Source organism: Patagioenas fasciata, chromosome 7, assembly GCF_037038585.1.
Source record: "Patagioenas fasciata isolate bPatFas1 chromosome 7, bPatFas1.hap1, whole genome shotgun sequence".
Classification (NCBI taxonomy): Eukaryota; Metazoa; Chordata; class Aves; order Columbiformes; family Columbidae; genus Patagioenas; species Patagioenas fasciata.
The window spans coordinates 37,107,054-37,133,434 of NC_092526.1; the positions used below are offsets into that span (position 1 = coordinate 37,107,054).

Below are 26,381 nucleotides of genomic sequence, written 5' to 3' on the forward strand. Positions count from 1 at the left end.
TGGTTAAAACCAACCTTTGCCATCATAAAGGTGGATTTAAGATAGAAGGTAAGGTGGCAGCTTTACAAATGCAGGAGCTATGTTCTGACATGGGGAACACAGGGTATACTTCAGTGGCAGGAACAAAGCAGAGTTTCTGAGGTACAGCTCTAGCTATTCGATTCTGTGAACCTATCTGTACCTAACCTACCCCTGGGGTCAGTTACAGCTTCAATAATGCCAACCGGGAGCTCACTAAACACAGCTGTAGTCTGGCTCGGCCTTTCTGATGTGACTCCTTCCCCAGCCCAGAGTCTGAGCTGCGCTTACAAGTTTTACAAAGTCACCAGGATCTGGTTTGAGGGCAGAGGCTGTGCTGTGCCACCAGTGCGGGCAAGGGCGTCCGCCTCAACGAGTTCGCATGCACAAGTCCCCTCCTCTCAGTTCTGCCGCTTGTTTGTTTAGCTCTGTTGTCTCACAGTATTCAGCCATTCTTCCATATACAGTAAAAGCAAGAGTGTCGCCGCAGAAGCAGACTGCAAGGAAGCCTGTGGCAGCCTGGACATCAGCAACACTGCTCCTCACAAATAAAAATATTTTCCCATATCTATTATGGCTAGGGATCGTCAGCAATGATTTTCACTCTCTTCAGCAGAACAGCCTTCAAGGCTGCTGGAAAAGGTAGAAAATAATTGGAGAGTGCTAAAAAAAATACAGGTGAGATACACTCAGGCCTGGAGTCTAGCTTATATTTCTAAGGCTATGCTCATAAAGAAAAAACGGAGCACCTGAATTTTCTGAAGCAGCAGGAACCCACAGGTCACTTAAAACCTGCTGAAATCCAGAGCTGTTCTTTAATGCTATTCAGCACGTTTTAAGAATGAAAAGCGAGATTTAGTACAGCCAGAAAAACCTGTGCAAGGGCTTAATACATTAAGTAACACAAGACTAACAGTATGTGAAGGAGCACCTTACCCAGTGTTATCACAGAAGCATTTGCCATGACAAGATACTAGATGCCTATCACTACATTCAACTCACAGCCTGGCTTCTTAAAAACAACCAGTTTTGCTCAAGCAGAAATTGTCTCTGAGCCACAGAATACCACATGTTCATCAAAAGTCTCATGGGAGAAAGGAATTAAGTTTGATTGCTGCTAGCATTTCAACAATAATGAAAAACAATAGAGCTGATTTTTTGCAGACTACAGATTATACAGAAGCCACTTTCTTGCAAAGCTTCAGTGTATTTCAAACATTAAGTATCCACGAAAGCCATCTCTAAGGAACTCAGCTCAATGATACCTCAATGTGTCACAAATTTTGCCAATTAGCTTATTCTCAGCTCATTTCTGCCTTAACTGAGTGTAACAGATGAGGTTTCTTCCTCCTCCTATTTGTTATCTCTACATCCTATTCCATGGAAAGACATTGCAGAAAAGAGATTTCAGTTAAATGGTAAATCTAAAATTAACTATACACTGTTTCTCTATGCATCCATCAAGCAAAATGGTTCTGGTTTAACCTTCATACCTGTAGGAGGGTCGTCTGGAAAGAATTTCTCGTCGTTTCTGTGAGTCTGTGACACTGTCTACTGATTCCTGTGAATCTTCACTTTCTGCTATAGTGGAGATCTGTAAATAAGAACAACAATCAAACTTAACAAGACACTTCTAGTGTCTTTATTTTAAGGAAATGTTGTCATCCTGCGAAAAACAGTACAATGCTAGGATTTTACAGTGCTTCTACCTAGGCAATGAACAGAAAGGACATGCCATTTAGTTAACAGATTCAGAGAAGAATGACCACTACCCATGAGGGTGTCCTTTATAATTTAAATACGAAAATATAAACATTAATTCCATACACTTTTTGATTTCCATGATTCCTTGTTTCCATCAAATTTAAGGAAACAAGGAAAGATTTTTTAGTGAAATTTATGGAGAGAATAACTAAAACCAAATTAAGATAGTGGAAACTTTTGGAAACAAAGAGCAAAATACCAAGGTTGAAAAACAGCGATTTACAAATAATTGGGTAGATATGTTACAGAGAGACTGCCTTTTTGGGTGGAAATTGTCAGGAAAATGTCATGCATAAAGATGCTGAAAAATAATGCAGTGCTGCAATTCTGAACATCTGTGCTCAAAAACGACAAAGATTTATGAAATAAAACTAAAATGTTTATATATCAATCACGTTTCAACAATCTTAAGTGTGCCAAGAACGCAAAAACATCTCCAATCCATAAAAACAGAGACTGTTTTCCAAAAGGCTGCACTCATGTGACAAATATACAAAAGCTAATGACAGTTAGTGAAGAGAGAAATGCCTGTGTGAGAAACAGAGCTCACAGCATGGTATTTTATGCACTGTAGGGAGGGCTCCTCCAGGTTCCAAATCTTGCTGGCACCCAAACCTCCCAGTTATCAGACAGGGGCCTGAACAGGTCCAAGGCTGACTCTGAACTACCTGGCTTTGAATATCACAGCATTCCAAACACTTCTGGCTTTGGGCTGAGCCAGGTGAATTCCAAGCGTGGTTTCATTGTCAGGCTCTTATCTTCCACCCCAGGGCTAAGAACTTGTGCACTTATCTGAAAACTGCTCGCCTCTGATTGATTAAAACTCTAAACTTTTGACTCCAATGGCTGAGGATGGTAGAGCTGACAAGGAGCAAACAAAGATTATTATCAGAATGGCCTAGTTTTGAATTATGCATGCCTTATTATTTTTTAAAATAGTACCTAGCTAAACATCTATTTCCAATAGGCACAGTTTCTACTTTTCAAAATTAAACCTTTTTTTGAGCTCAGTGTACTAATGGCAAAGGAATGAGGTACAGTCCTTGCTGTACGTTGCCGCTGTACACCAAGCAATTTGTCTTCCTGTGCTCAGTAACGCTGGGCTTGGAACGGCTAAAAAAAACGAAGTTACAGGTTTTAAAGATTTCTGACTGTCTCCTGTGTCTTCAAGGTATATCATAATATTGCATTATCTGTCTTGCTTTAAGGAAGATAAAAACCTAAGGCTTTACAAAGCAAACAACACTCTACAGGCAAATTCTAAAACCATTTTTATGAGGACTGATGGGTTTATTTTAAGGAGCATTAACAAACAGACATCTGTCTTGTAAACCAAGGCAAATGTTTTCTAAGTAACAAAGGCTCTCATCCCAGAATATCAGCCTCATTAACTATTAAAGATTACATTTTAAAAAATCCCTTTTGTTCACTTCAGAATAGTATGAACTCTTATACAGTAGAGAGAAAAAGTAGATAAATACTGAAAGAAAATAAGGGAAGCTGTTAAACTTACCAACCAAATTCTAGAGGGAAATGAAACTCAGAAATGTTTGAAAGCGAACGGTGGTTAAACCAGAACAGAAAAAAAAGTCAGAAAGTACCAAATACTGTACAGATTTTGCCTCCAACATGGTCTTGAAGTTCATATAAGCAAAAACACAATCCAGGACACAAACACATTAGAAATCATTGAAGGTCCAGTTGATGTATTAAGAATTTCTTCAGTCAGTACCTGAACTGTCTGGACCTGTGGAGACTGAATAACTGATGGCTGGGCTGCCTGAATTACTCCATGTACTTGAACTGTCTGCCCATTGGGCAGCTGAACTAAGGTCACCGTGGGCGCAGAAGACGTTGCGTGAGCTGCTGGCATAGATACCTGCAAAGAAGAGACAGTGAGCACAAATTAGATTATTTCAAAATCTTCTTATTTCACTATCAAGAACACTTTCTGGTGAAGCATTATGGCTCTTCTAGACCTCAGTTAGATGACCCAAATGTTTCAGCGTAATATAAAACCCCCCCTGAACTGCCTAAACCCAACATCTGACCTACTTAACAAATTAATCTAACGCACAATTTCTGCAGGCTCAAAACATTGCTTGTAAAACCCCTGAGCAGAATGAGAAAAACACAACTGCCTCTATTTTGAGGTAACTTAATAAAACGTCTTATTACCTTTCGCTTACTTCAGTTAGACATTGCTAGGACTTGGGTGTACTCCTACAGACACTGCTGAGTCAAAGGCAGAAACATATGGGAGTGGAGCTATTTTTGTTCTCACTCAAGAGAATGCAAAGTGTTTGCTAGATGTAAGAAGCTGAAATTTTTAGGGAGTCATACCTTTCAGACTTTCTAGAGACTAAATCATATTGAGTATCTGGCAAAGTCCATTTAAATGAAGAGAACTGACCGTGTGTTCAGACAGAAAACCCATGGGTTTGCAGTGGAAACAAATGGCTTGTAGGCAGTTATTGTGATTCCGTGTAACAGGTTGACACAAACTCTATAGAGTTATTTTCGTGAGGAAAAATGGCCCGCGTTTTAAACCCTCATTTCCTAACCACAACTTTGTTTCTCCAGCCCAGACCTGTAGGTATAGTGTCTACGCCAACAGAGACACGCTAGTGCCTTCAGCACGGCACATCAGTGCTGCGTGCACCACTGCACACGTCCTGCGCAGGGGCTCAGGCTCCGAGAAGAACAACACCCCCACAAAGCTGGTCACGTCAGGCGGGGAAGGCCAGCGACGCGATGCACGTGTTCATTCCTGGGGGCTCCTGAAAGGCAGGAGGGTGCTGGGGCTGCTGTACCTGCGCACGCAGCCTTCGGTCTGCACCTGAACTGCACCATCGCAGCCCTCGGGGAAGGACTGCGGGCAAACGTGAGCTCTTGGAGGCCACAGCCCGGTCACGGGGCGCTGACTAGCCGGCCTGCTCCTACACACCCAACTCTGGAAAATTTAACAATCCTCCAGTGTTCAATGGCATTTTCAATAAATCCGATCCATGTAGCTGTGATGTGAGAAGGAGCTGCACTGCTGTCCTACCTAATTTCAAAGCGCTGCTCTGTACCAGATGCAGAAGTAAATCCTCTGCTGTCCCCGTGAACACGTGGTGCTCAAAAAGCTGCAGTAGCTGATCTCTGAATTTCCATAAACATCCGCCACTTACAGGGAAATCTTGCTTAACAACAAAATCGAGAGGAATTACATGTAGACCTTTCTCCTCCACAGCTGTCTGTCACTAATCCCCAAATTTGTGTTTGCCTTTACCTTCCTTTTTCATGAAAATGGCTGCAGCATTACACGGCAGTACTTAACTCCCATCTGAGAGAAACCGGGGCTGAAGATTAACATGAGCACAATTTCCTCTGGCAAATTATATTCCTTTACCAAGCGACCTTTTTAATAATGCATGTCTGACTAAACAGTCCTTGGCAAAGACAGCAGAGCTGATCAACTGGAGGCCACTCTGCGGTTGGATTAAGCCAACAGCGGAGTGCAACTTCCGCAGATGTCTCTGACTCATACCTTGTGGAACTGGAACGAGTTTCCTTTTGACTCTGAAAACTACCCTGAACTCAGTAAAAACGCAGCAATTAAACTAAAGCTTACAAGAGGGGTGACCTTACAAAAGATAACGAAAGAATTAAATTGACATAATTAGGTATTGAGATTTGCTAAGCCTCTGAGGGCACTCCCTAATGCCAAACACTGCCACTTCATATCTTAAAAATATCATAATAATGCAACACTGATGTGAACAAGACAAGGAATTACGTTTAGACTGTTATATCACCTCCACAAGGAACATAAAGCCTGGGGAAAAGCTAACATTCAAATAATACCGTAAACGACAACAGAGGAAATTAGGAAAACTAAAACATACTACTTTGTGGTTCACATGGATTTTAATCATAGCTTTTTCTTACTTGGGAAAAAATCTCTTTTGAGTACTGGGGTAATTTTGATCAAGTAAAGTACATTCAACCCACTACATACCTCTGAGTTCAGCTACCTGGAGGTTAGTATGTTAGCACGTGAATTTAAAACATCCTTGCTTCTCTGGACTAAACCTTAACGTATCCCAAGTGAGAAGCGGTTTACTGGTTTCGCAAGAGAAATAAACTACTTGCACTCAGTTCACACTGAAGTGTTATTCACACCACCTACATCCTGTGCCTAAGTTAGACAGTGAGAAAACTGCCCAAAGAGGCAGCTGGTGCGGGGCAGCCGGTGGCCTCGAAACTCACACTCAACAAAATCACTGTGCATTCCAACAGCTACAAGCCCTATACTATCACTTGAATGGAAGTGTACTACCCCTTGTTTTCCAAAAGATATAATGACTTCAAAAAAACGTTAATCATTTACAAAATGGTACTTAAAAGACACTCAATTCCCCAAACTATGAGTTCTAAAAAACACGTTCATTCTTTGTAGATGGCAAGTACTTTTAACACAAAATGGTTGCAGAAGAGAGCTGGACAGATTCTGTACTCATTTGGAGTTGCTTCTGCCAACCATCAGTGTATCCAAGAATTAAACTACGTTCCAAAATTAGGGATGTAGCTGGGATAGCATTTCTTGTGTCTCCAAAATAATTTAGGGCTAGTAAATTATATACTACTGTCCCTCTAAACAGCCACAAAATCTGTCAAATTATGGAGACGAAGATAACATGAACTGTCAAATGCCTGTTTTTTCCACTTGATTATAATGTTTATCATATTAATCTCATCTGGTAAGATGTTGTATTTGCCACACTATTTATCTATATTTTCAATTTGTTTTCTTCAGAATTACTGACTGCTACAGACAAGTTTCTAACAGAAAACATAACAGCACAACAATCCAGTCAATATAAAAAAGACAGTTAATTACATGTTTTGAAAAAAATACCTTTCAGTGGTATGGTTGTGGTAATGAATGCTATAAATATTCGTCATTGTATTAACATTAGAGTTTACACACATACACACTACAGAACTAACACAGCCTAGTGTGACGGGAAGTTAAAAATCTCTACTGGTTTAAAAATGTGAAGACAAATATCAAAGGAACTATACATAGCACCTGTTTCAAAATCGTATCAATGGAACCTTCTCTCAGGCCCATGAGCAGACATTATCCCTCTTTAAAAAATTATCCAATAGGTAAAACTATTACACCGTATGATTTTATACCTGGGCTAACGTTGCAATCTGTGGTTGTGCCTGTACTGTCATCTGTTGGGTTTCTGCCTCTGTAACGGCTGCATCTCCACTCTGCTGGTTCTCTGCTCCAGATTCCATGGTCATTTAGTTACCTACAATCACAATATTTGTCATAAGTCTGGGTTGGTATGCAAGTCCATTATTCTTGGTGGATCTGGCAGCAATCACTGCAGCTCAATTCCCACTACTACATACTATTTTCATTTGCTTATTATAATGTTGCCAAACTACTAGCATTCAGGCAAATTTTTTTCATGCCAGGTGTCTGCCTCAGGTGGATTTTTCTGCGTGTAACGTTTCTGAAAAACAGGACCAGCCTCCTCCAACAACGAGATCAGAAAAAAATGTGTTTTCCTCATCTCAAAAAAAAATGGCTTGAGCAATTGCACTAGGATGATCCCGTACCTCTGCAATGTGGGATCGGGACGGGGCTCCCTCGGTGCCCAGTGACAAAGTGCGCTGCCGCCGCCCCCCTTCTACCGCAAGTGCACTTTGCAGATAAACAATTGCAATTGCTTCTGTGCTGGGCACTTAGTTTTCAACCGCTTTCTGTCTGAACTGAAAATGCACCATCTCCATGCAAATTCTTTCCATGGCCAGGCTGTATATGGCCCTACGTCACAGCAACTTCAGCCTTTGCTACTAGGAAGTTTTGAAGTCATTACACATAATGGTGGAAGGCATTCCTACTTGAACCTTACTGCAAATAAATATTGTTATAGTTAGAGGTATATAGTAGTTTGGCAAGACCTAAGTTTTATATCATATATAGCTCCTAACACACATTTCTAAGCAATAACTAGCAAGCCTCGATCACCACAACACACAACTCTATATAAAGAGGTTGCGTAACTTCCAAACCCATGCATGCAGGCTGAGTGCAATCAATGTTAAATTCGGCACTGATCTGTGAAAATTACTTTGCAGTTCTCCTTTAAATACTCATATGAAAATATTTAATGCATTAAAAAGAACTTCAAAATACAAAGAAATGCTCCCAACAGTGATAAAGCAATACCACTGCATTATACAGACTCCAAATACCAAGGATTAAGAACGGATATTGCCTCCATATCCACAATACTAATTCTGTGCTGCCCAAACTCCTGGGTCCTCTGGCTGCCCCGGGGCAGCACACACCTCTCTTCAGAGCTGGAGGGACATTTCATTTTAATCATAAAGTCAGAGAAACTTCCATTTCCAAGCAAACTATATGTCGGTATCACAGGAGAGCGAACACTCTCTGGAGATGCGTTGCCTAAACCAGCAGAGTCGCACTTCAGCCCTGAGTGTAACATGAAATATCTGTCTTACAATAAGCCACTGCTAATCAACAAAGAAAAAACAGCATTTCAAAGTAGCAGCTGCATCTCACATGAAAAGAAAGTCAATGCATATAAATCAAAATCTGTATATTTAGTATTGAAAGCGACTGTTCAAATGAGCTTTCGTGTGTGTGTGTGTTTCAACACTGAAATGTTTAAGTACCAAATGTTTAGTTCCAACATCAGTTTAGAAACAAACTCTTAGGAAATGAAAAGAAGGAAAATAATGGAACCTGGTATTCCTTAAAAACAAACAATGAAAGAAAACTTACACATTTTTTTGAAAAAGCAAATTAAATTCTTCTAAGCAGCTGGAAATTTGTTATGCTTCTCCCTGTTGCCACAATTTTTGTCCCACATGAACCAGGTATTAGCCCAACAAATGCTTACAAATAAACAATACCTATATGTCTATACCGGTAAACTGATCACGAAAGAAATTAACTGTAAGCTCACTGCATGTTAAGTAGTGTAGACATTATAATTTTTATAAAAATTTCAAGAATTGCCTCTGTCCATGCAAATATAACCCCGTTTTTTCCTATAGTACCAAGTCTTCTCCATGTTGCATTTCATCTTCCAGAAAGCACAAAACAAAACGCATGCGCTCTTACTATTTGTAATACACATTACTAAACAGTTCTGAAAGACTTCATTAATGACAACAGTTTAAGTGGTTTTCTAACCCACCTTTAACAAGCAAGTTATATTTTAAGTCTTAGTCCTCCATAATGTACACCAAATTTTCTTGAGTATTCTGCATTTTCAGAAGTACAAGCTGCAAACCAGACTACCACAGGTTTCCCTTTGATTTTTATCATTTTTCAAGAAGTATCTGTATCACTTTTTTGCAAGTATCAGCCAGTCTGTCCAAAGTAAGGCAATCAACAATTCTCTCCCCATTCCTGTGCATGTATCATGGTGACTCCAGCCAAAAGAACTACCTCATTGGAACCATTTGGGGAGCACATCTTTTGCATCAGCAACATCTCCCAGCAAGTATCTGAAAAGAATTTTAAAAAACAATCTGCCCGCTACAAATTCAAGTATGTTGCAAAACTAATAGTGTTTTTGTTTGCGGATAGAAATTCTGACTCCAATATGGAGCCAATTGCTATACAAATGGGATTAGAAAGAGATGAAAAGTGCAAGTGAGGGGTCTCTTGAATCAGGTATTTAGCAATGTTTGCAAAGGTAGATGTTGCCCAATTCTTGCTGATAAATGCAATACTTTCCTAGGAAGAATTTCCAATCCTCTCACACGCTATTCAGCAAAGGACGTCTGGTTTTACGAGCTTAGTTTGCACACTTGTATCATCTTTTGCATATGTAATCAGCAAAAGCATCAACTGTTTGAGGTGCAACCTCCTCTACAGCACCAACATTTTGGAAATCAAATTCTTAACATGATTGCAAACACCTAAAAGAAATCTCCTCCTAACATAGACACAGTAAGCACCAAGCAATGCAGGAAGCTTCCTGCAAGATTTACATCTCGACACACGCACTTTAAGTGAGTTTCCAACACGATTTGCAGGGTTTGGACAAGTTCTTAGTCTTGTGTTATTTGCAGGTTCTGAGTCCTCTTGAATTCGGTTCCATTTACCTTGCACTTACACATCACAGGATTTGTATTCTAACACCTTCACTATCACTGCGTACAGTAACTTGTGAGAAAAAAAGGAATGAGATTTTTGAGCATCACAACATCATATTCCAGATACACGGATTACTTCATATTTGCTTTAACAGTACAGTATGATAAAGATTGTCAAGATATACATGACCAGGTAACTAGAACATAAATATCTATTAAGTCGTGTATACACATAAGACCACGACAGCTGAAATTAAGGTTATTAATTGCTATTAGTTCTTGCAATTTACTGTGCAACAGCTGAAATGATGTTGGTTCAAAACCTTAAGCTCCTCGCACATACAAATGAATGCCAACCTTTATACCTCATTTCTAAGCTCTCCTATACTCATAGTCTAGATGGGCTTTGCTGTCCAGTACCCCAGTGTCATTTTGTTCTTGTGGGTGCTCAGGCCCCTCCGCCACCCCCTCCTTTTGCTGCTCCTGCCCTCTGCTCCCTGGCTGTGATCTCCCCGGCAGCCACCACAGCAGGACCCCTGGAATGGAGATGGGGATCTGACAGGGTCCTGGTGGGGAACAAGTGTCTGGGGCAGAGAAGGCATAACGGATCAGGGGGAGCACATTTTCTTCTCATTCCTCCCTGCTTCTGGGCTACTTTTCCATCTCATCAGGAGAGCACACACCCCCCCACTTTGAGAAAAAATGAGTAATTGCTGTAGTTCATCTTGAACCATGTATTCTAAATGAAACTAACTGAAAAAAAAAAAACAACCAAAGAAACCACAAAACAGTTAGCTATTAAAAACCAGAGTTGGAAAACCAGAATCTGCTTGCCTAAAACACCCTGGCTATGAACTCTGAACACAGGTTAAGAAAGCTGATGAGATTACCTGGTTAGAGACAGTTTAACTCGTGACTTTTATATAATACACAATTTTCTTTATTAGTTCAAAAGAGCTAGTATTATACTGGAGAACCAAGCTGGCTGCGGTCCTTTCCCAAACACCACTTAAGCCGAGAACCAAAATACCTCACTGTGGCTGTTACAGCACATATAACTTTCCATCCACTTTTGTGCATGAAGGTCCCAAATGCCCCAAAGCTTTCTGTGCTTTTCAGTTGTACCAGTTGGCACAGTAAAGCATAATACCTCTCCCCATGAGCTTTTCATTTCTTTGTCTTTAGTAACATTGTGGTGACAATTCGCTGCTACCAGTTAACGCTTATGCCGACAGTTATCGGCCACATGATATAACTACACCTTAGGATAGAATTGTAGAATGGTTTGGGTTGGAAGGGAGCTTTAAAGATCCTCTAGTTCCAACCCCCCCGCCATGAGCAGGGTCACCTTCCACTAGACCAGGCTGCTCAAAGTCCCATCCAGCCTGGCCTTGAATGCTTCCAGGGATGGGGCATCCACAACTTCCCTGGGTAACCTGTTCCAGTACCTCACCACCCTCATGGTGAAGAATTCCTTCCTTATATCTAATCTAAATCTACCCCTTTCAGTTTAAAGCTATCAACCCTTGTCCTGTCACCACATGCCCTTGTAAAAAGTCCCTCTCCAGCTCTCTTGTAGGTCTCCTTTAGGTACTGGAAGGCTGCTGGTCTCCCTGCCAGAGCCTTCTCCAAGCTGAACAATCCCAAGTCTCTCTTGCCTGTCTCCACAGGAGAGCTGCTCCAGCCCCCTGACCTTCTCCATGGCCCTGCTCTGGACCCTCTCCAACAGGTCCATGTCCTTCTTACGTTAGGAGCCCCCAACCTGGACACAGTAATGCAAGTGAGTCTCACCAGAGCAAAGCAGAGGGGCAGAATCACCCCCTGACCTGCTGGTCACACTTCTTTGGATCCAGCCCAGGACAGGGTTGGCTTTCTGGGCTGCAAGTGCACATAGCCAGGTCATGTGGAGCTTCTCATCAACACCCATAAGTCCTTCTTCTCAGAGCTGCTCTCAATTGATTCTCTGTCCAGCCCATAGCCGTGCTCGGGATGGCCCCGACCCCAGTCAAGGCCACACAGTTCGTTTTACATCTCAGACGTACTGTCACAGCCTGCCCAGCTTTACCAAGTGACAGGCTTTAAAGTCTCTCTCTTCCACAGCTAGATGATGACTTCTGGCTTTATTTTGTTAAAGTACACACCCAGATTTGGAAGAACAACATGACAGCCTCCAAAACCAGTGCAGAGACCCAACAAACCTATGCCCATTTGGAGTCACATCCAGTCAGAATGATGTTCACGCAGCCACCAGGGGCTGAGGGAAGGCAAAAGGAGGTAATGCCTGCTTCTCAAGCCCTATGTTCGGATTTATTCATAGCAGCCATGCCAGTACGACTGAAAAACTCCTCAAACACTGCTCTTGTATGCTATTGTTTGTTTTCACCTTTTCAGTGTAATTATCGAGGACATTGACAGGAAATCTGTACACATCTCCACCGTTACCCTGCAGCCCAGCAGCCCTTCCAGTCATGGCTGAACAGCTGTTTTACGAACTCCATTCAACGGCTGCCAGACTCAAAATGTTCAGAGAAAAACTATTTTATTTACAGCTAACACATGGGACTTTAAATAAGCAGTAAGAAGTGCTTAACAGGACAAGACAGGCCCATAATTATCTCTGTCACTAATGACTACAGTAGGGTGGCACATGAATTGCAATTTACATGGGAGCTTCTCTGTCATCCCAAGTTGGCACTGTCCAAGCCGCTGCCCCTGGGTGTTTGTTCCTCTGGCCCCCTCCTCAGGGTGACAAGACTGTGTGCGACACCATGAACACAACCTACATTTGTCGCTTCGTCTTAGATCTACATTTTATCACTTTTCTGACCAAGCTCACCACACAGCTCGATGATCATGTCAGGTTCTGGGTCAGGGCAGCGCAAGGGCTGGGAAAACCTTATGGAAGTGGAAGTAAAGGAATGTTCCTAACAACCGACTCCACTGAAAATGCCAAACACGGAGAAGACTCTTCAGATTATTCACATTCACACAAAGCAATCTGCCAGGCAAACTGAAGAATAAAAAGCTTGAAGAAGTCTTCTTGCCACTAAAGTTAAAATATATGATCTTGAGCTTCCAAGAAAAATAGAATCTCATTGTAAAGAGATCCTGCACAAAGCAGAATCAGACCATCAGCTCAACACAATACCTGCAGTCCCACTTCTGTCTCAATATGACACTCAGAGAAGTGTCTGAAAACTCTTTGCTGATTGAATACATCCTGTAACGCCCAGTGCAAGAGAGGCAAACAATGAAGTATTTTCATACGGATTACAGAGGAAATGCAACCAGGAGCCTTGATTACACGTAACAAACTTTTCTGGCTCCTGAATTTTCCAACAAAGCCTCTAGTGCAGTTGTAGTTGCACTTCCAAAGTCGGTGAAAATTTCTCATACTTAACAGATTTAGATATGTAACCAATGAAAGTATTGGAACAAATAACTTGTGTTGCATGCTCAATTTCCCTTTCACTGAAGAAAAAGCAGTGGCAGACTATAAAACAAGGGAAAACCAGAAATCCAATCTCACAGCTACCGCGGTGGGCACCCTCATCAGCCGTCACCTCTAGATTTTGTTTTCTATTAGCACAACACAAGAAAGCCACATTTACTGCGGAAAGGTGTATTCGTCTGCACAGGTAAGGTGTGCGAGTCAAAGTTGTTTAAACACTCTTCACCGTGGCGTTTTCCTGATTTGACTCCAAACTCCTGGCATTGTACTACTGTCTAGTGTTTCTGTCTTCAGGCTTTTTAAAAGAGACTCTGTCAGACTTCATGAGAACTTGCTTGTTTTGGAGAATTCAGCACATTTAGTGGTTCATACACATTCGTTACCAATATCATATTTATGCAGCAGTGCATTTACACAAACTGACTGCATTTTACTACAGCTGACATATTTTCTCTGACATTATTTTTAGAACATAAAAAGCACCTATTTTTCAACCTATGCTGATTTCTTGTAATTCCTACTAACTGTAGAAAGAAACTTTCACAAAAATGAAAGCATGTGAAATTGTCAAAATATGTGCCTCTTCCCTCCATGTGTCAACTGAAAGTACTGTGGCTCACTTTGTGATGTGTAACTGCTGGTTACTAAATAAAAATTATCACAACAATGTATCTGAACAGTATCGTTTGTACACAGACATATCCAACAAAGCAAATATGGGCATAAAATGACTTTTATAACAGCATCTGGGCGCTAATGCTCCCACTGAATACATCACGAACTCCAGGGAAAAGCTCTTTGTAATTGGTACAGGCCTTGCAAATTAGTAATCAGCATAGCCACCCATGATGAGGTTTAATTTCTGGTTCTACTCAAATTCTTCTTTTACCTTTGACTGAAATAGAAGAGGATGGAGAACTGAGGAATAAATGAGTCCCTGAGAACTGATGCTGACCTTCCGGCACAACTGACTGCAGTGACACAAGGGCAGCCCCTTCTCACATCTGCCACTTCTAATTCAGTGCTGAACTGTGGCCATGCACTAGTCTGATGGCAGTTTTTCATTTAAAAAGGGAAGATACAATTACATCTCTACTAAGATTAGGGGGCTGGTGTCTGTTTGTGTCCGTGTGTCTGTGCCCAAAAGGCAAGCCTGGTGAAGCTGCTCGATGCAAACAGCAGGTACCTCACATGGCCAGGTGGGGATGGCACCTGCTCAGCCCATGGTGAAAACTCGCTGGACACGAACCAGTATCCATCTAAAAGCCACAGGGTGTATTAACGCAGCCTGAACCCAAGTAATACGAATATAGCAATGGGTACAATAACGTGTTCTGCTAAGGAGGCCCTGTGTCCAAGCTGGTGCACCCTACTTGCTTCTTTGTACAGGTTGCTGGCTTGGGCTCAGCGCCAGGCTACAGCAATCCCTGCCTTAGGAGGCAGGTTGTACCTGGCTGGCACACGGAGTAACCGAGAAAAAGTGCTCTGGTACCACTCACCTACCTAGATATGCCAAATAAATAATTTATTCTGCTGCGCTGGTCAGCAAGCAGAACATTTTGGGCCACCTCCTTTCATAGCAAACATTGACATGTGAAGGTGTTCCAGAAGAGCTAATGCAGTCCAGAGTGACAGACAGGAGAGCTAATTCTGCAAGCGGACAGAGACCTTCTCCTTCCCCAGTGACAGGGAGAAAATGGGAGATGATGTTCCAAAAGAGGGCCATGTCCCTACCAAAAATGAAATGAATATTCAGAGCAGAAAATGATGCCAAGTTAGCAAGGTTAAGATCCATCTAAGAAGGTGCACGTGTTCCTTTTTTCCACCGGGTAGACCCGTCAGAACTTGAGATTTCCACCTGACCTGCCATAGTTGTTCAGATGGATCACATTTGTTCTCCTCCATACGCATTTCTGTGTCTTACGGCCTTTCACTGCCACATCATTCATTCTGACAGAGTAAGAACCACCTAGATGCTACATGAAATATTTGACAACGTTCTGACATGTTGTAAGGTACTCTGTCCACATGCCAAGTAACCTTTAAATGTGGCAGGTCAGAGCCATCAGCTGGATGAACTGCTGCAATCCCAAACCCGCAGCAGCACGCAACTCTGTAGGGAGAGAATCTACACACGTTTGTATTAAATAAATGGTTATCTTTGAGGTGGGGAAACTACTGGAACTTGTTCTCAGCAAACAACACAGGAGTAATGACTGATTGCTCAAGAGAGCTACTGTCCTAGAGAGAGCGAAGCAGGACTATGACATTGTTAAGAGGGTATTTAACAACAGTGCTTCCTGCACAGGCTTTGCTCTATGTACGTGGTACGGAGATTCACATAATATCAATCACTGGGTCCATGACAAACACTTAAGTGATCAAAGCAAAAGCTACTTTGAAATCTCTTCTGGTGTTCAGAGAAGATCAGGAACAACTTATTAACAAAACAGAATCCACAGCATTACACAGACCCCCACCAGTGTGGTTAACCTGAGCGCTCCAAGCCCAAGGGCCAAGAATGCAACATAATCTTACACCTCCAACACAGAAAGGAATCACCTCCACACAGGTGTTTCCTTAATTGTAATAATTTAAGTTACATACCAAGTATGATTTAATGGAAGCATATGCAGGAATGTGATAACGACAGACAACCATATAAACGTGTTTATTATTACCTGAAATCTTTCAATTCCGAAGTAAATTGTTTCCAGAGTCTCTGTCAATTTTACAGTGTGACAATATTAACACACACTTAACAATTATCACAACAGCGTAATGTAACACTGTGCTTAAGGTTCTTAGAGATTACACCGATTAGAGATGACATTCTAATGTAATATGAATGCAAATGTATATTCTGAAACTTAATCTTCTGGAAAGTCCCAGAAATTCAGGGGACTTTCCCATGAATAAAGTAAATCTTTCCTTTCCCATCCTGTAATAAGAGGGGGCAACTGTCAGTATTTAAAGTTTTTTATTTGGTCACCTAAAATGTCAAATTAGATATCAGAATTTCATCATACATTTGTTTTGTTCCTGTAACAACAACAACAACAAAAAAAAAAAGAAAAAAGAAAAAAAAGCCTGAGGTTTGAACACTGTAGGTCACCTCTGCAAAACACTGCAGATTGAAAAGGGCAAGATGTCGAAACCCCAAAGTGATACAGACCACACTTGTTTTGACATCATTCTGCTGTTTCAGAGAACTATCAAATCAGTTACGAAATTCAGAGTAAGCATGGAGTTGTAGGTATTACCAGCAGCATAGGTAAACCTGACAAGAGAATTCTAGGCAGAGTTTGTTCCTGTGCTGAGGTTTTGTCTGTTGGTGAGAAGGGACAGCTGCGCTGCTAATGTTTCTAACCCACTTCTGAATGTCAGTGGGTAAAGGATTAATGTATAAAAAATGCCACTTCACGTATTTACGCTGCAAGCTTTATAGGCATAAACTATTACAACAAATACTGTTCATTCCATTTGATGCTTGGAACGTACATGGTATTTTTAGAGTTCAACCCAGAGTATAAGAGCATGAAGTTATATAACTTGGTAAACACTTTTAAGGAGTTCAGAAAGAAAACACAACAAAATGGGTCTTTCAGACCAATGCTTTCACTGTTTTATTAATAGTTTATCATTAGAACTGGTTATCTGAAAGTAAGACTGAATTATTTACACAAAGCTGGTAATTACCAGATATAAAGCCAAATGTCTGAAAACAATCTATCTGCAGAAGCAACATGATTTTTGTTATGATTTAATAGCTTTCTTTCTTTCTTAATAGGCAGTATAGGCTATTTTTTGCTTCAACGCTCTCAAATAAGTGAAAACTTCTGAAATCCTTCCACAGTTGCAGTGCTACAGTTGAGTATGCCCAGGTATGCATAAAAAACCCAGCACTTCCTTACAAACCTTGCCCTTGTCCAACTTCTGAATGCATCTTATTCACAAAATCTACTGCAACATTAAAAGCAAAAGATTTGGGGCTTAAGCCACAGCTCAGACTTGGAAATACTTTCAATCCTAAAATTGCTCTCACTTTAGCAGTTATATTGAAACCATCGTTGCTTGGTCAATTAGCACTAGTCTTGAAGCAATAGCAGACACATTATTTTGCTTAATGTACCAAAATTAAATCTGTGACCCACCCTCTTCCTAAAAAACAACTGAAACTAAACAGCAACCAAATTTTGTAGTAAAATAATTCTGAGTAATGTTATCAACTGAGTGGATTCTGGTTTATTTCTCATGTACTTTTTTAAAATTTGCCTGGACAAGTCAGGAATGCTTCTTAAATGATGCCTGCCAGACAGATCTACTCTGTTAAAGTACCATCTCCAGAACCGAGAATAATTTACCTTGGTTCTCAAATACTTAACTGGAGTTTAAGACCTGTATTACCTGCGGGCAACACAGCTGTCTCGATGGAACAGATGTGACTTGCTGGTAATGCTGAAGGTCAGAACGATGACCCTGAGTAAGCAACGGGAGCCATCGATGAACCAGAAAGGGCCAGAGAAAGAAACACTCTGTGTTTTGCATCAGTTTGTTGCACGCAAAAGAAAATATCTCTTTTGCTCTCTGCAACTACAGCCTTAGAAGCACTTCTGCTGGCAGCACTGCCAGCTCAGGCTCTCCTTCCCTACTGATACTTTCTTATTTACACCTTTACAGCTGAGCTGTCTGGGACTGGGCAACCAATTTGCATTACAGACAGACCAGAAAATGCAATTAATTTTATCTTGGATCAGCTCTCCAATTCAGTTCACGTCATCGCCTCACAAACAGCTGCATTGGTGCTACTTGCACAGGAGCAGGAACGTGGAAGGTGGAGCAGAGTCTACTCTGCTGCAGCCAGGCCTGCCAATGAAAGCAAAGCGGATCAAGTCATGGGTGTAAGTGTCACAAGACTGTGGTTAAGTCAACAAAGACGCTGAAGAAAAGAAAACATCTATATTCTGTAATTTTATTATTATTGCTTTACCGATGACTCTGCTTAAGAGTGGGAGGCTGGAAACAGGACGCTTATTTCTTATGTAGTCAACATTAGCTTTCTGAGGATTGAGCAGAGAGACGCATTTTCCAAACAGTCACATCACTGAGGAAGCAGTTGTTTGCAGCAGGTAACATACTTCTTTCTCTATCCAGCACAGGTGTGCTGGTTATACACTCCACATTAACCTCGTGCTACAACTTGCATGCTAGTAGTTTCAGCCACAATTATTATTTTAAAATCAGGAAGAAAGGAAAAGGCACCCAGCACTTTGTACAAACAGAGGCCTTGGGGAAACTGACAGGATTGCCACCCAGGTGTTGGGCCTGCATCTCTTCTGAAGCTTCACCTTTCAACTTGGGGTCCGTTAAAGAAATGTTATACATAATTCTCTGCATCTGACTGGGCTCCTCAAAAAGGAGGTGACACAAGAGTTACACTGATCAAACCTCACGAGAAGACTGAAACCTGCCTCTGATGAGGACTACCTAGTTCAACCACATAGGTGTCACCAGGCATTCAGAAGAGGGAAACTCTCCTTTTTTTTTTCTTTTCCCCTTCAACTGAGATACTTACTGTGTCCTAGCTCTCCTGTCTGCAAAGGCAAACTGATGTGCCCCAGATAACCACAGACAGAGCCCTGCTCCTCCTTTCACTCCAGATGTGCTGCACTTCCCCGAGATGGGTCTGCTGAGCAGAGCTCTCTGCTGCCGAAGGGAGAAAGTTGTGTCCCATTCCTCCCCTACTGTCTCCACTGTGAATCTGCACCGGTGCTGCTGCCAACAGCACCTCAATCACCAACCAGTTCAGCTCACTCAAGCAGAAGAAAACTAACCTCACAAAAAGCACAGTTTTCTCCCGGGTTAGTGATTTGAACTGGCTCATTAGATTCTACAAACAATCAACACTCCAGACAATGTAAGGGATGGGTGAGCACCACACAGCCAGGAAGAGAGAAGGAAGGAGTAAGATGTCTGTCTCTTGAGAGCCATATACAGTTCAGTTCTATCAGCCCAGATGAAACGACAGCAACAGACTTCTGTTGGTATTATGCTGTGACAACAGTACACACTGCACTTTTCATATCTTCCCTCCCTTGGTATCGTCCAAAATTTTCAGCAGAAAAATTTTGGATGACTTTCATGAAAAGGGGCAGAGGTCCTACTTCTATAGTAATGACCTAGGCTTTTTTTTTCAAGCTCTCTACAATCCACAAAGGCATGAATTTACAAACCCTGTTCATATTGCCCATCACTTGGAGGAAGGCACAGGTACCAGCAGAGTTTGAAGCTGGGCCAGCTACACAGAGCCAGAGGAACAGCCATCAGAAAATAAGGCTCTCAATCCATTATTCCAAGGGGTTTAAAGGTTAAGCTAGATGAGATTTTACATTCAAGCCTCAGGAAAGGTGCAAGGGAAAGCAAAATCCAATTGATATATGAATAGTAGTAGAGAACAAGAGACGACTTAGGGTAGCGTCTATCAGAAAAATGCACGTAATGTTAGAATCAAAATGTCACAGGAGGTCGTTGAGTTGCTGGAGAGATGATTAAGGAGACCGCAGCAAGGAGCTGCAGAGAATGGTGACAGGAGGTTAAGTCAGAACGTAGCATGTTAGAACAGGGCAGAGGAAGCGAAGATAATAGTTATTAAAAAACACACACACAAAAGTTTTGTTTAAGCCAAGAAAATAAATAGCACAATAAACAGTATGTATACATGGTATTAAGGTTTGGGAACAGATGCTGCTGATATTCATATGCTCCTGTTTAGCACATGTAAAAACTTAAACCGAGCTAAATGATGCAGTGCTGCAGCAAGAACCACAATGAGATCCATGCTTGGTTATAACACAGCAATAATTTACAATTTTTTATGTAGGCTGCATTTTCTCATGTAGCAGCGCTGCTGTTTGAGCTGCCCGTATCTTCCTGCTCATTCCAGCCCCATCGCTTCCCCCGTCTATACTGGTACAGTTACTGTGCGGAGAAGACATGAACAAGTCACCAGACATGGAAGTTGCTTCAGCCAATATTACTGTCAAAAACATACGTGGAACTATGGTTTCAGTCTGTCAGGAAGTAGATAAACTTGATCAATTCCTGGATTTCTAAGGCTACTGTTTTTGGTGAGTTTTGTTTCAGTCTGCTCAAGAAAAGAACCTGCTCTAAGTTTAGAAAGCTAATTGAAAAAAATTCTGCTGGAAGAGGAAAATACAACCCAGCTTTAAAATTCTTCCAAATTTGGGAAAAAAGTTTTGGTGATAACCTCATTGACCAAACAAGTTATCGTTGGAACAACGCTTAAAGGATCAGAGATTTTTACGTAGTTTGAACTCTCCCATCCAAAAAGCATGAAAGCATCAAGGGTAGACATTTTTGTTCCATTTTCCTGCATGAAAGAAGCTTCAAAATAGTTCATTATCCAGGTTCCCGCAGCTTTGTCTAAACTAGGTAGTGTTGTCTTGTCTCAGAGAGCAATTGAAAAGTAATGAAATCCAGAACAGCCATTGGCAGGACCCTCCTATCTTTGGAATTATTTTTCCATCGTTCACCTAATGGGCTTGGTTTATTACAAACATCAAATCTCACAACACGCTAAGGAGAAAAACAGATATGCTTATTATCTTAACTGGTAAAAGAAACCCTGTACCTATGCGCTTTGCTCAGAATCATTGAGAGTATCTAACAAGCATCAGCGCTGCTTTAAAGTGGTGTGTATATATATGTTTTATGTATATATAAAACACATACACACATCCAAATAGGAACACACTTCCTCCAAATTCTTTACCCTCTCCCCTTTAAGTGGCTCGTCCACTTCTTCTATTCTCTCCACTTGGCACAGGATACTCTAAATCCAGTATTGCCAGAAGAAAAAAACAGCAGCAGCATGAAATGAGAAAATCCTTGCCTTTTTACCTAAAAGACCAACCAGATCCTGGCATATTTTCATCTCCTACAGAGCTGACAAGGCTCTTTTAGAAACATGGAAAAATAGAAGGTGTCATATTTCTTCTCACTCACCTTTTTAATTGCAGTACAACCAAATGATCTAAAAGTTAAAAAAGGTATCAGTGCCTTCATGCTGGGAGAAGTACAAAGATCATTAACCGCTGATCGCTCAGGTTTTCATTATCACCATGAAATACAATTGCACAGACTGCAGATGAAGGAACATAATTTTTTCAGAGAAAAATCACTGCCTTGTCATGAAACTTCAGCTGTATGCAGGTAGGGCACCAGAGAGCTTAAACTGAATTCAGCAGGGTTGGTTCTGCAGATGAGGATTGCTCTCATGTCCCCTGAAGCTAACTTCAGATTACAGGCACAAAACTAGCAGGGCCTTCTTGCTGCACAAAAGCCTTGAGAAGTGCAGCATGAGTAACTGATCTCCACTTGCTTCCAGAGATCCGAAAATAGAGGTGAAGTGTGAATATCCCATTTGTTTCAAAAGGGTGTCAACAGAAATTCCTAGTCAGGGCCTTGTCTGCTATCAAAATCTGCACCTACAGAGCTGCAGCTGCACTTAGGCAAGAAGAGGCTGTTTGCTTCTTACTGCAGCAGAACAGCTACTTTCCAGAAAAAGATCAGCTACTACAGAATATTTCATATTTGACATCAGTACCAGCAATAGCCATGCTGGTGCAGGCTTCCAGGAAACAGACAGATTGACGACCTGACAGTCTAAATGAGATGTTTCTAAATTTTCTGTATCAGCAGACCCCTCTTTCCTTTCATATCTATTTTTTTTCAGCCAGGGTAGCAGACATCCTTATCACAAGTATGGGAGGAAAAAATGTATAGATTGGATTCAGATCATTTATTGTAGATCCATACACAAAGTTGAGAGTACTAATCTAAATACTGATGTTCTATCAGTGATATTAAAGCATTAAAAATTACTAAACTCTTATTTCCTACATACAAATATTTCATATTAGGTCACCTGTAAGTGACGATTAGCGAATACACAACCACCTGTCTGCTCCCTTTTCCTCTGATCTGTGAAGATACAAAGCTGGTGAGGAAACACAGAAATCTGTGTTTGAAAATATGAATCTGACAATCTTCTACTCTATTATGAAATAAAATAAAATGTTGTGTTCCTTCCTAAAGCTACAAAAAAAAAAAAGCAAAGATTTACTTTCACATTTTTATATTTAAAATGAAGTAAATATTCCATCAAACCAAGAATGAATGAAATACACCAACTACTCCATTATCTTTAATCACTATCAACAACTACATTGCTTACTGAAGTCCTCAGATGTCTATTAATCAATTACAACTTTAGAAACCTTCTTCTCATGTTGGTATTATTCAGAGTGAAGTGATGTAGAGCACCTTTGGCCTTCATTTCAAAAGAAGTGGTGGAAGTGACACAAAGCAGAAATTCACATACATGGAGGGACACGCCTACATACATGTGAATCACAAACACCCATCTTGATTAAAAACTTCAGTGACTTCACATTTTACTGTAAAAATCCACATTTGCTGAAGCAAGCAGAGTCTCAAAATTCCTGTATTCTGAAAGTGTTTGGTGGTCACAATGGGACTAAACAGAGCTGGCTGATACTCTTAAGTAAGTCTCCAGCCCTTTATTTAAGAAATAGAAACCTTATTTCTAACTCCAGGGAAAAAAAAGAATGAGAGGTGTTACTCCAGAAGCAGATTATGTGCAGGCATTTCAATACTTAAGGAGGAGAGGAAAACAAACAAACAAACATTTAACTTTTTTTCCAGAAAGAAAAGTCATATGACCTATATTTTTTTTTTTTTAATCCTTGTATACATTTGAGAGGTGTAACGATGTTTGGTTAAAAGTTCCTTTAAAGAAGATTGCCACATCACTTTTACTTATTACCATAAACAAAAATGCAGATATCCAGGTTTTGAAAGTAGAAATGAAGTCCAAATAACGTCTTCTATTCTAGGCAACAAAATGGGGAAAAAAAGCCCCACAGCTGCTGCAAGGCAAGGCAAGGCTGGTGTAGGGTGGAAAAGGCAGCTGAGCTGACATTTGCTATTAAAGCAGGGAGAGAGGTCAAATCCTGCTGGCCGTGCAGCACCTAAGAGTCTGTGGAAAAACTGGCAAAAGCAAATCCCGAACAGAGATTTACCAGCCGCGGCCAGGCTCAAGTTCACTCTTTGGGTTAAAAATACTAATAGGAAAGGAATAAGACAGCAAAAAGGAACCGTCTGTCTGTTACGTGATCTGCGCATCGGGCTCAAAGCTGTTCCCTGCGCGGCGTCCCCGGAGCGCGGTGTTGGGTGACCGAGCACCACGGCCCCTGTCACAGCCGCCTCGCACGGCCGTGCCCCGCGCTGCAAATAGAAGTAAACCACCAGACCAAGCGCTGGCCCGAGCTTCTGTGCACAGATTTTATTAAAAAACTCCTCGTTACAGCTCCTAGGAGCACCCCAAGCACTCGTTTCCATCACGGCGAAGAGTTAGTTTATTTATTTATACAGCGCACTCGGGTCACCGGGGAAGCGAAACTCCGCGGGCGCGGGGGCCGCGGCGGCCCCGCAAGAGGGCTGCCCGCCCGCCCCGCTCCCCGTAGCCCCGCAGCCGCGGGCCGCCGCCAAGCGGGGCGGGCAGCGCCGGGGTGAGGCGGAGGGGCGGCGGGGAAGCGGCCCGAAGCGCAGCCGGAGGGGCGGGGAGGGGGCGCCCCGCCGCTGTGGGGGCGCCGGTGGGTGCGCGGCCGCCGCTCCCCCCCTCGTCGTCTTCCTCCGCCGCCTCCTCCTGGGGCCGGGGGGCGCGATCCCCCTTCCCCGCCGCGGTGAGCGCCGCCGCTGGCTGCCGCCAGAGTCGCCGCCGCCCGGCCGTGGCGGCCGCCGCCGGGGCCGGCTCCCATCCGCCATTATCCTTTGTTCGCGGCGCGGCGGCGGCGGGGATGTTGCAGGGGTCGGCTCCATCTTTAAAGCGGGCGCCCCTCCCGCGGGCGGTGCAAGGCCGGGCCCCCGCGTCCTGCCGCCCGGCGGCTCCCCTGGTCCCCGCCGGGCTCCATTTCCTTCCCTCCCCCCCGCCCCTGTTTGCTGGGCGCCTTCCTCCTCTTACCGGTTACCAGGCTGCTCCGTCACTGCTTTCGTTCGCGCCTAGGATCTCGCCGCAGTTTTATTCTCTCCCCCACGTAACACACCGCGTCAAACTACACCTCCGCCGCGTCACTCACACACACAGGCGCTCCCAGCCCGGCGACAGGCAGGCAGCGGCCGACTGAGGAGCGCCAGCCAGGGAGCAAGCGCCGAGCGCGCCGCGGCCCGCACGGAAATCGCCGAGCGCTCACGGAAAACACCGAGCGCCCGGCAGGCGGCGGGAACGGCCGAGCGCGCCGCCGGCTCTTGCGGAAAGAGCCGAGCGGCCGCGGAAACGAACGAAGCGCCCCGCTGGGTGGGCGGAAGGAGCCGAGCGGCCGCGGGAAGGCGCGAACGGCGCTTCCGCCCGGGAAGCTCCGACCGGGGCTGCGGGGGCGGAGGGGGGCGCGCACCCCACACCCGTTCCCGCCGAGCGCGGGAGAGGAGGCGAGGAGGCAGGAAAGCCCCGAGCGGTCACGGAAACGGCCGAGCCGCCCCTGAGCGCCGGGTCCGCTGAGGGCGCCGCGTCCCCCGCGTTCACCAAGCACATCCCCACGTCCCCACCGGCACCCCGGGGAACCTGCTGACCCCGGCCCCGCAGGCTCCACCGCCCACCCCGGGGTGCCCCGCTGACTCCTTTCCTCAGGCACTCGGTTGTCACCTCATGACCCAACAGCCCCATGTCTTCACAAGCACAGTGCAGCCATGCCAGGCTGCCTCCCGGCTGCCTGGAGTCCCCACCATCCCTTTATTGCACGGTGAAGCACTTGCGTCTGCCAGGTCGCTGCTCTAAACCTTCCTCTACCGCCTGTTTTTCACTCCGCTGTGACTCCCATCCTGTTCCCTGTGGCCAGTCAGCCATGGTGGCCCAAAACCAGGCACCAGTGACTGCTGCTCCATCCTGACGTAAATATCCCCATGAAATCCCCCAGCCCTGAGCAACCAGCCTCCACCAAATCTGTAAGTTCGTGATTTTCAGAGCAGCGGTGGCCAAGGCAGCATTTGCACCCATGGCACCAGTCCTGTGCTTCAGCTCAGGATGGAGAGACATGGTGACAGGGCAGGGCAGTTGAAGAGGAGCTGCTAAATTAATGTATACTGTGATAAAGTTACAAAAGACGTACCCATCATTAACCAATTGACAGGATAAACGCTTTCTGACAGAAGACTAAGTAATACATTGTTTAGAAGCAGAGTGCTTAGTATATATTTAACTAATAATTAATAGATGTAAGAAAGTAACCAATTATAACTAATATCAAATATTTCTTGGTATAGATGTATTGCATGTCAAGATTTTAAGAAATTGTAATGCATATGTAATAATTATGTGAATATAAGCAACGCAAGAACATCCAGACTTTGGAACACTTATGGAGGATGATCCCCAGTGTTCCCCAGCGCTGATAAAATAAAGAATGTCGCTTAACAGTATAATTGACTCTGCTGTTTAGCTTATTTCTCTGTTTCAATGGGATATGGGTTTTGTCTCACTGGAGAAGAGGAGCAGCCACGTTCTGTGGCCCTCAACCTCATCTGCAGCAGCAGCGTGGCATCTGTTGCTGGTGGTTTTAAATACTGGACAGGTGAACTTTTTCTAGATAAGGTTTTGTGAAGAGTTGATGCCACCATGGAGCAGAGAACGGGCGGGCAGTGCTCCAGCTGGGTGAGTCCAGCCCTATCTTGTACAGTTCTCAAACACAGCCAATGCAGCTGAGCGTTCACCCTGAAGAATGAACTTCTTGAACTACAACCAGATAAAAGCCACACACAGCCTTGAAGAACGTCATTTTCATTTCGCAAAACCTCAAGATGGCACTACATAACAAGATTTGAAGCTCCAAATCTGGTTCATTTTTGCAGCCAGCCTGGTACAGCCACCCAGTGAGACACCACTGGGAGGCCAGAACTGCTGCAGGCACCACAT

The 26,381-nt window shown here is 43.2% G+C and overlaps 1 protein-coding gene across 2 annotated transcripts in view; it reads right to left on the reverse strand.

The window, feature by feature from the left end:
- The window catches only part of CREB1 (cAMP responsive element binding protein 1), a 37,704-nt gene extending 13,009 nt beyond the window's left edge, over positions 1-24,695 (reverse strand). Inside the window, exons 1-4 of one of the 2 annotated variants that reach the window (XM_065840401.2) lie at positions 24,438-24,692; positions 6,970-7,091; positions 3,515-3,661; positions 1,512-1,612 (exon numbers count right to left, since the gene is read on the reverse strand). In XM_065840401.2, the coding sequence (XP_065696473.1) occupies positions 1,512-1,612; positions 3,515-3,661; positions 6,970-7,083 (362 nt within the window). In that variant the 5' untranslated portion in view covers positions 7,084-7,091; positions 24,438-24,692. Of the gene's footprint in view, positions 1-1,511; positions 1,613-3,514; positions 3,662-6,969; positions 7,092-24,437 lie in introns of both variants that reach the window. The other variant, XM_065840402.2, reaches the window with a different exon arrangement.
- Positions 24,696-26,381: the final 1,686 nt, after the last annotated feature.